The 10658-nt window shown below is 45.8% G+C and overlaps 1 protein-coding gene across 1 annotated transcript; it reads right to left on the reverse strand.

Moving 5' to 3' along the window:
• Positions 1-1837: 1837 nt before the first annotated feature.
• On the reverse strand, positions 1838-9275 carry S1PR4 (sphingosine-1-phosphate receptor 4). Its single transcript, XM_081314310.1, has 2 exons — positions 8930-9275; positions 1838-4788 (listed from the first exon to the last, which is right to left on the reverse strand). The coding sequence occupies exon 2, from the start codon at positions 4463-4465 to the stop codon at positions 3167-3169; it is 1299 nt and encodes a 432-aa protein (XP_081170436.1). The 5' UTR covers positions 4466-4788; positions 8930-9275; the 3' UTR covers positions 1838-3166.
• Positions 9276-10658: the final 1383 nt, after the last annotated feature.

Genomic DNA, 10658 nt, shown 5'->3' on the forward strand with positions numbered 1-10658 from the left:
ATTTTTTGATATATATATATATATATACTGCTCGCTCGCTCGCTCTCTCTCTCTCTCTATATATATATATATAGATAGATAGATAGATAGATAGATAGATAGATAGATAGATATAGATATATATAGATATATATATATATAGAGAGAGAGAGAGAGACAGACACGCGGTGGCTTAGTGGGTTAGGACGCTGAGCTTGTCGATCAGAAGGTTGGCAGTTTGGCGGGTTGACTCCCGAGTGCCGCGTAACAGAGTGAGCGCCTGTTACTCGTCCCAGCTTCTGCCAACCTAGCAGTTTGAAAGCACGTAAAAATGCAAGTAGAAAAATAGGGACCACTCCGGTGGGAAGGTAACAGCGTTCCGTGCACCTTTGGCGTCCAGTCATGCCGGCCACATGACCACGGAGACGTCCTCGGACAAGCGCTGGCTCTTCGGCTTTGAAACGGAGATGAGCACCGGCCCCTAGAGTCGGAAACGACTAGCACGCATGTGCGGGGGAACCTTTACCTTTACCTTATACACATACACACACGTGTGTGTTTGTGTAGGTGCTTTATATTGGGAAATTAGTTATATAAAAGCCAATGTTCCATGCTTTAGGTTCAGGTGATTGCTTACATGAAAAGAACACATTAAGGGGAGGGGAAAAAGGAGTTACGGATGGAGCCTGCGTTGCTGTGTACGAGTCATCATCTAGGAATTATTTTTCTGTCCCTTTTCGTTCCTGATCTTTTTGTTCTGGAAAGGTATGAAAGGTGGAAGACATCTTTCCTGGTTGTTGCCTTCATCTCTCGACCAGCCACGAAGAGAGGTGGGGTCACCCAACTCTCTTTTGATCCAAATAAAAGTTGTTGGCTTGATGAAACCTCGGCTCAGGAGTTTCTTTTGGCTCTTTTAAATTCCTGAGTAACGCTGGGACAGTTGTGAGGCTAAGTGTAAAACCTTACATCAGGGGTGTCAAACTCAATTTCATTGAGGGCCGCATCAGCACTGCAGTTGCCCTCAAGGGGCCGGGTGGGTGTGGCCTGGGTGGGCGTGGCCTACTGGATGGGCATGGCTAAAGTGCGTATGGCCTGCTGGGTGGGCGTGGCCAGCTCTACATCGTTGGCATCAAGGGTGCCTATGGGGGCCTGGGCAGGAGTGGGACAGATCTGAGGGTCTCTGGCAGAAGGAGGGTCTCTGGGCCAGGGCCAAGGTGGTGGGGGCCGTTCCCTCACTGTTTCCAGGATGGCTTCGCGGGCCACATGAAACCACTTCGCGGGTCGGATCTGGCCCCCGGGCCTTGTGTTTGACATGTCTGCCTTACATCAAAACAAAGCCCAGTTGCCTTTTGGGGGGGGGGAAGCACCTTTGGGACACCCAAGACTTGGATGACTAAGAATCTCCATAGATATAAAGCTCAGAATCTTAAAAATTGTTGAGTTTGGAAAACACTTGGGAACACTTTGAAATATGCATATATATATATATATATATATATATATATATATATATATATATATATATATATATATATATATATATATATGCAAATTATTCAAGTTGCTAATAAAGAATTTTGGGAGGCTGAGATGGCCATTTCGAACTCTTTATGTTCTCATCAGTCAGTCATACCCTTTATCTGAGATTCGATATATATATTTGTTTTCTGAGGTTTTCGCGGGTGTTTGTATGTGGATCTTTGGTCATTCGGGTTTTTCCCTACGTAGAATTGAAGGTGTAAAAGCAACGTTTCGACGAAATCCCATCCTCATCCTCAATACACAAAACAGATCCTCCAATGTTGCCAATACACAAAATACGCTATTGGGAAATTTAACTATTTCTAACCACGCATAGTATGTTTAGCTTATTTATTTAATGCTTACTGCCATCTGAAGAAGAGACTTTCAAGGCACATTAAGAAAGGAAAGACAGCATACATGCATACACAGATTTCTGTATTGATTGTTATTTCCGTTTACCCCGATTTGCAAGACAAATGCAGTTCATGAATAAAAGAATGATTTGTAAAAAAAAATACATTCAGGAAGAAAGTTCAGTCTGAGATGAACAGGCCCCGTTTCGACAGCCTACATAGGGCGAAAGGAAACCCGTTTCAACATACACAGTGGAAAACATTTTCTATCAAGAACCGACCTTTGCGGCAACTGCTGCAACTTTTTTTTAAACAAGCGGCAAATAATCCCTTGGCCATTTCAGTTGTCATCTCAGTGGATGGATGGATGGATGGATGGATGGTAAGTCTTAATCAAGTCTTAATAAAATACAGGGATTGTCCCCCTGTACTGTTTGAACTGAAGTAAAATATCTTTCTGGTTCTGATTGCTGTAAGCCTCATTTAAAAAATTTACTGGATGTACCAATCCAGTAAGAATGTCCCAAGGTGGAATACAGGTGGTCTTCAACTTACTGACTGCAATAGTTTCGAGTTTTGCCCCACTTTATGACCCTTTTTGCCACATTTGTTAAGTGAATCACGGTCGTTCAGCGAATCTGGCTTCCCCTTTTGACTTTGCTTGTCAGAAGGTCGCAAGAGGGGATCACGTGACCCCGGGACACTGCAACCGTCGTAAATATGAGTCAGTTGCCAGGCGTCCAAATTTTGATCACGTGATCATGGAGACGCGATGGCTGTAAGCCTGAAAAACAGCCGTAAGTCGCTTTTTTCAGGGCCGTTATAACTTTGAACGGCCACCAAAAGAAGGGTTGTAAGTCAAGGACTCCTGTATGCTCTTTTTCTGAAAGGGAGTTGTCTCGTCTTTTATCAGAAGCGTGAGAAGACTCGTGTGTCCATGCAATGATAGACTATGCTGGTCCGGCTTTTTTGAGATTCAGTTGCTTTCCTACAGAGAAATCGAAATTGTGTTCCTGCAAGAAACCAGTCAGCGAAAACGAAGGGTTAGGTCAGAGGTCAAGGCCAAACAGCAGGACGGAAGGGAAGGAAGCCATGACACCAGCCAGGGAAGTCGGGAATAAGGAACCTCTTCGGAAGGTGTGAAATTGAGGTTGCCCAAGGAAGACTCGCTCAGAACTGGACGTCCTTTGCAGTTCAGGCCTTGGCTGACCACTGGTCATCTAGAGGGCCGTCCGCGGACTGAGCAACTGCCTCAATGCACTTCGGCCATCAGCCATCCCAGGTCTCAGCCTGTTGCAGAAGACCGTCTCCTAACCCTGCGCGTAAGGTTGGCCGGGACCATCGCTGACCACCAAAGCGCTCAACACACTGGAATTGCTGGAAAGCGGTTCTTTCCGGGCGCTTCGTTTCGGTATCACCGGGCTGCGGAAGCTCTCGCGCACCTTCAGAGAGCTGCCCACCTCGGTGGAAGAGCTGGGGAGATGGTCGCTGGGGGCGAGGCAGCCGCTGGGGCCTTGCCACCCTGCCAAGATGCAGCCGCAGCAGAGGAGCTCCACCACGGCTCTCCTCACCTCTTTGCTTTTCAGAGAGTAGATGATGGGGTTGATGAACGAGTTGACGACCGCCAAGGTCACGAACCAGCCGAAGACCTTGTGCAGTCTCAGGGCTTTGCTCTTGTCGAAGATGTCGACCAGCAGCAGGAGGAAGAGAGGGATCCAGCAAACCAGGAAGGTGAGCAGGATGAGCAGCACCGTCTTTAGCAGCCGCAGGGACCTCTTTCGGCCCCCGTTGGAGAAGCCCAGCTTGGCTCTTCTCCTGACCCAGCAGTAGATGGAGCAGTAGAGGCTCACCACGCCCACCAGGATGATGCTGAACATGATGACGGTGAAGAGGATGTAATTCTTGGCGTAAAGAGGCAGCAAGGTGGAGCAGCGGGGCACGTCGCAAATGCAGTTCCAGCCGAGCAAGGGAAGCAGGCCGATCACCAAGGCCAAGAGCCAGGAGAAGAAAATGCAGTTCCGAAGGCGGCTGGTCTTGATGGACTCGCTTTCCGCGATGGGCCTCACCATGGCGCTGAAGCGCTCGATGGCCGTCACCAGCAGGCTGAAGGTGGAGGCGGCCAAGGCGATGAAGAGGATCCCTTCGCGGAGAAACCACATGTAGGGGTACAGCTGGAAGGTGGTCTTTCCCGACAAGCAGAGGTTGATCAAGTAGGCCATCCCGGCCAGCAGGTCACTGGAGGAGATGCTGGCCAGGCAGGTGTAGATCCAACGTCGGCTTTTCACCTTCAGGATGATGGCCAGCAGGACCACCAGGTTCTCCAGAATGATGAGGCAGCTGGCGGCCAGGATGATGATCTTGAGGACATCTAGGTGGTCTTCCTCAGGACGCCGATGGCTCAGCCGTCCCGTGAGGTTGTAATGATACAGAACGATGTTGAAGTCCTCGGGGCCGGTCAGGAGGGAGCAGGACCTCTGGCCGTGGACAGAGCCAAGAGGTGGCTGCAAGGCGGAGGTAGGGAATGAAGAAGGAATGGAGGAGAAGGAGGAAGAGGAGGGCGAGAAGGAGGAAGAGGAGGGCGAGAAGGAGAGAGGGCTTTGGTCCGTCATGTTGCGGAGAAAAGAAACTCTCAATTCAAACCAGGAATCGCAGTGGCGATGCAAGTGGACTTCTAAGTCGGAAAGACGGGGCTGAGATGGGGTGCCAGATGCTTCCCCTGCAACTTTTAGGACGGAGGTCACACGTGGGTTGCCAAACCAGGTGTCCAAATTCGACTTCGGAGAAACCTCATTGGATCGGAAGATGCAATGGCTGTTCGAGCATCTCCGGAGAGGAACTGATGTGCCAACAGTCAGGTGCAGCCACCTTCAAGTTCTTTGCCCAGGTTGCAGAACGATTCCAGTAGAGGCGCCCGTGGACCGCAGAAGAAAGCCTGGTGGAAATTGAAGAGAGATTGAGAGAGAAGGAAAAGCAGATGAAATGTGTTGCAATGGGATTCAGCAATATTTCCTGCCTTTTCTACAAGCGTCAGCACGCTTGTTTTCTAAATTTGGGCTCGCACTGTTTCAGAGCGCAATGCAATCAGTTTACCGGCTTTTTTGTTTCTTCGCCGGCACGCGACCCCGGTTCTTATTAAAAAGCCTTGCGAAATCTGTGGGATCGTTGCCTAATAAGCATGGTGCAATCAATTTACCGCTTGGCTCCCTTTGATCAGTACACGACCTCCACGATCAAACGGAGACTTGAGAAACTCAAACTCTCCCAGCTGCAAAAAAAAAAAAGGCCTTTCGTAGCGGGGGGGAAAGAGGAAAAAAAGGTGGTTTTCCTTGAGAATAAGTGAAATGAATAAAATTTCTGACAGGAAGGAAGGGAGAGGGGAAAAAAAACACAACCCGAAACAAATCCGATGTTACGTTTTATTTATGCGTAGTCCTCAATTTCCGACCATTCATTTAGTGACTGTTCGAAGTTACAACGTCACTGAAGAAAAAGTGATTTATGATCGGTTTTCACACTCAGGGATGTAGCAGCCTCACCATGGTGACATAATCAAAATTTGGGCGCTTGGCAACCGGGGTGTATTTATGACGGTCGCAGTGTCCCGGAGGAGTGGGATCCCCTTTTGCGACCTTCCGACAAGCAGAATCAATTGGGGAAGCCAGATTCACTTAACGATGGTGTTACTAACTTAATTGCAGTGATTTAACCCCCAACGCTGCATGTTGCACAAAAGACACCCCTCCCCACACACACACACACACACACAGACACCATGCTGGACAGTAGGGCAGACGCTGTGGATTATTGTACCAGCTGCAATGCTGATTTGCATTTATTAATGGCATTAGATTCATTATTGCAGCTAGTCCTCATCTTAGGACCACAGCTGAGCCCCAAATCTCCGTTGCTAAGCAAGGCAGTGATAAGTGAGTTGTGCCCCATTTTACGACCTTTTTCGCCGCAGTTGTTAAGTGAATCATGCAGTCGTTAGGGCAAATGACTTTTCTCGTCGGCAGCTGGCTGGGGGAGGGCACTGTGGCCAACACATTGACTCCGGGATTCTGCGTCTGTCATAAATACATGTCAGTTGCCAAGTGCCCACATTTCGATCTCGTGACCGTGGGGATGCTGTTGTAATTTTCTCAGGGTTCTATTTAATCTCTTTTAATTTTGTTTTAACGTTTGTATTGACTGTTTTTTAAATGCCCTGTAAACCGCCCTGAGTCCTTCGGGAAAGGGCGGTATATAAATCTAAATAAATAAATAAATAAATAAATGGGGAAACCGGTCATAAGCCAGTTTTTCAGTGCCGTTGTAATTTCGAATTGTCCCTAAACAAATGGTTGTAAGTCGAGGACTATCTGTACTGTTAACATTGATAAAGCCTTTAGAGCAGGGGGTCTTCAAAGTTGGTCCTTTTGTGACTTGTGGACTTCAACTCCCAGAATTCCTCAGCCAGCGTGCCTAGCTGAGGAATTCTGGGAGTTGAAGTCCACAAGTCATAAAAGGGCCAACTTTGAAGACCCCTGCTTCACAGCAATTAGGACTTTGAAGCTGAGTACATAGTCTTCCCTCTTTCCGTTTTCCCCTTAACACCCCTGCAAGGTAGGCTGGCCAGACAAAGACTTAGTGACTCAACCTCCTCCAGGAAACTTCCAGAAATGAAGATGGACCAGAAGTTGGTCTTCTAGAGCAGGGGTCCTCAACGTTGGCAACTTTAAGACTTGTAGACTTCAGCTCCCAGAATTCCACAGCCAGCAAAGCTGCCTGAAGTCTACAAGTCTTAAAGTTGCCAAGGTTGAGGACCCCTGCTCTAGAGTTAGTCCAACCCCTTAATCTGTTAGGAGCACCATCTCCACCATCTCTGGCAAAGCAGGAAGGAGACTTAACGCCACCCCTGCACTGCTGACCACCCAGACACGCGGCTGTGGCATCGCAAAGCTTACAGCTCTAAATCTGGATTTCATTCTCTCCCAGCGGAGGAATAGTTAAGAGGGTCGGGAGAATGACGGACAGATTTTGCACAAATCAATAAAGACATTGCATCAATCAATACAGCCAATTTTAACCCTGGTTTCGTTTCTATTCGTTCATTTTTATTGTGGTTGAAAGGCGCCTGGGTGGTGGGAGGACGTTATAAATAAACCATTTTGTGTGTGGTTTGTAAAACCTAGTGAGAGGACTCTGGAAGAATTCCCTGGTTTGATGAGTAATTTACATTCACGAATCAAGCTTAGTCATAACCTGGTCTTTTTTTGGCTTGGTTATAGTTTAGTGCGATGCTTCATTCCGGCCACCGGAGTATATAAATCCTGGTTTCTTATATTGGGTCACCCTAACCAGTTGTGGCTGAGTCAGTAAGCCAAGGATCACGACCGATGACTTAGTTCAAAAAAGAGATTTTAGTCCACTATCCTAAATCATGGATCTGCTGGAGTTAAAAAAACTAAGAAAGGGCATCCCAGGATGCTAAATCCAGGGTAGATTTCACAGAAAACGTGAAATCAATTTTTCTAATCGAGCTACTTGCTGAAAACTGCTGCGTAAGTCTTTCGACCGCTAAAAGAACAATTCAGACTTAAGCTCTTGAATAAAAGTGTTGCGGTGAAGGGGAAAACATGCATTTAAAAATAATAATAATAATAAAAGATAGAAAGTGATAAAATCACCACATGCTGTAAAGCAAAAGCAGTGGGAAGGAGCACAGGAAAGGAAAAATACAGATTCTATGTTAATTTCAAAAATAGAGATTTGCACAGCAGCGAAAAAATGTCATTTAATCCCCGCTCTATTTTTTGACCGTTGCTGCTTCCAGAATTAATCCATTTCAAACACCCCTTGCAAATAAAAGCTTAACATGTGGACACGCTTGATGGCTGCAAATTGCTCATTATGCAAAGCCATGATTTACTTTAAACATAGTTTGTTTGATCTATTCCTAGATCTAGATCACCTCTCAAGCCAAAAGCAAAGAAATCAAAGCCATCTTTACCATGAGCTGACCCCACCACGGAAAGACAAATCTGCAAGACAGCTGTGTCTGTATCACCCATTTAACCCAGCAATTAGACCCATGTTTTCGCATTCACACAGTACACTGAGCTGTAAATTCACCCATTGGGTTGAGGCGCAGAATATGCTGAATGAGGGGGGGGGGAAATTGAAGGGAAACGCTAATCAATCCATTGGCTGAGTCTTTACTTGACTAGGTTGTGTGAACGCAGCCAAGTTGAAACACGCAGGTCAACCTGTGACTAAATTAGATGGAACTTCACTTCCAGTGGAAACCCGTGCAGAAATTCTGCAGTCTTTCTCCTAAACTTGAGCGGGTTGCTTCCAATCTTGAGATGCATAGAAACCCATCGATCCGAGAGTGGACGATCCCAGATTCAACACCAGAATCTCCAGGGAGGGATAAGGAAAGGATCTACTGTGTAACAGCTGTCTGAGATAGACGATTAGAGAATCAATCAAAGCTTATCTCTTCTTCTCTCTTTTCGTAAAAGAGTGGGCATGGGATTCCCCGTATATTTTTTGTCCAGCGACAAGAAAGCAAGGGGAAAACCCTTTTTTAGCCAGAGATATGTCGTTACTCAAAATAGACTAACAGATTTTTTTTCAAAAAAATTCTTTATTATAGCTGCCCGTCATATTAACAAGGCTGGGCAGCCCCCCAATCACTGGGATGGATAATCTACATCACTTTTGATCCAAAAGGGACGGTCTTGGCTTTGGGCATTGGATGCGGTGAGAATCTGTTCTGGGATATCCATCTGGCTTAATGGTCTTAAGCCTTAGCCCATTGTGGCTTGCCAAGCAAATTAGGGTTAAGCCAAGGATGGTCTAGGGCAGAGTTCGAACACAGCTCCCCTCTCAGCACCTGGCTGCTAGCTATCCCTCCAGCGATCCCGGAGACAGGAGCAGGGGAATTAAAAAAAGACTCGCAAGAGAAAGTTGGGGAACGTTGAATGACTGAACGGAGAGAAGATGGAAAGGCGAAAATATTTATTTATTATTATTTTTTTTTAAAAAAAGTTTGTCTTTCCCCCCCTCCCCCACCCTCCAAAACTCACCTCCTCAAAAATGAGTCCACCTCACCAGCAACTGTGATGTGATGTGATTCATCTGGTCATTCTTCTCAAGGTTCACGTGCGGTGATAAAAAAATTTACTGGGAGGTGACTTGACCCAAACCCTCTCTGCATCATCTGTGAGTGCATTGTGTTTTTTCCTCTTTTTTTTGGTCTACGTGTTAAAAATAAAAAAAATGGGGCCATACCTACAAAACAAGAGGAAGGAGATACAGCTACACCCAGAGCCGAAAAACCGCAAACGGACCCACCCAAGAAGTGGTTGGCAGGGTGTAAAAAAAATAGTAATTAAAAAACAGCCCACCGCTTTAACCCCTCTGCGTGTCAAGTTAGCCTACTTCACATCAATAACTGTCCTCTTATTTTCCGTTTCAAACACACAGAGACCTTCATTGTTAATTCCAAGAACAAAATTTCAAGATATGAACTGTAGGATCTTTGGGGCAAATACTTTTTTTTTTTTACACTTATGGGCATGGATGGCACAGTTGGTTGCTACACACTCTTCTCTTGTTTGTTTGTTTCTCCTCTTCTGCTTCCTCTATTCTCTGTACTGACTGACCCCGATACAACACAGAATAACAGAGTTGGAAGGGACCCGTGGAGGTCTTCTAGTCCAGCCCCCTGCTCAAGCAAGGGATCCTAGGACATTCCGGATGAATCCCAAAGGTGCTTTTTCAAAAGGCAACTGGATTTCTTCCGAGAAGCTTGGATGAGAAGTCAACCATCTTCAAGGAAAAACAAACTCCAGTTGCCTTTTGAAAAAGCACTTTTGGGATAACAATTAATATTTAATTTAATTTAATAATTTAATTTGTATACCGCCCTTCTCCCGAAGGACTCAGGGCGGTGAACAGGGCAATACATAATAAAAAACAGGATACAAAAATTAAAAAGTAATTAAACAACAATGCCCGTAATAAATTAATACATATTAAAAGTTAAAACCAATTTATAAAACCCAACCCCATCCCATCAGACCAGGCCAGCTTGTTCAAAAAAGAAGGTTTTGAGACTTGGATGATGGAGAATCTCCATAGACATTCCGGACAAATGGCTATTCAGTCTTGTCTTCAAAACCTCCAGTGATGGAGCATTCACAACTTCTAAAGCAGGGGTCTTCAAACTTGGCCCTTTTATGACTTGTGGACTTCGACTCCCAGAATTCCTCAGCCAGGCACAATTCTGGGAGTTGAAGTCCACAAGTCATAAAAGGGCCAAGTTTGAAGACCCCCTGTTCTAAAGGCAAGTGGTTCCACTAATTAATTGTTCTGTCAGGAAATTTCTCCTTAGTTCTAGGTTGCTTCTTTCCTTGATGAGTTTCCATCCGTTGCTTCTTCTCCTGCCTTCAGGTGCTTTGGGGAACAGCTTGACTCCCTCTTCTTTGGGGCAACCCCTGAGATACTGGAAGACGGCTATCATGTCACCCCTGGTCCTTCTCTTCATTAAACTAGACATACCCAATTCCAGCCACCGTTCCTCATATATTTTAGCCTCCAGACCTCTCATCATCTTTGTTGCTCTTCTCTGGACTCTTTCCAGAGTCTCAACATCTTTTTTACATCGTGGTGACCAAAATCCTCGAACTCTGGGATAATAGTAAAACAGCTGTTTATTGTTTAAAAGCAGTAAAACAATAAAATCAACCATTTATAAAACCTAAAAATAGACTGTCTTAGCTTTCGCTGGTCCACTGCCAGCGTCATCAGAGT

The sequence above is a fragment of the Vipera berus genome (assembly GCF_964194415.1).
Source record: "Vipera berus genome assembly, chromosome: 1".
Lineage (NCBI taxonomy): Eukaryota > Metazoa > Chordata > Lepidosauria > Squamata > Viperidae > Vipera > Vipera berus.

Coding starts and splice junctions, on each gene's coding strand:
- S1PR4 (XM_081314310.1), bottom strand. CDS start 4,465: ATGACGGACCAAAGCCCTCTCTCCTTCTCGCCCTCCTCTTCCTCCTTC.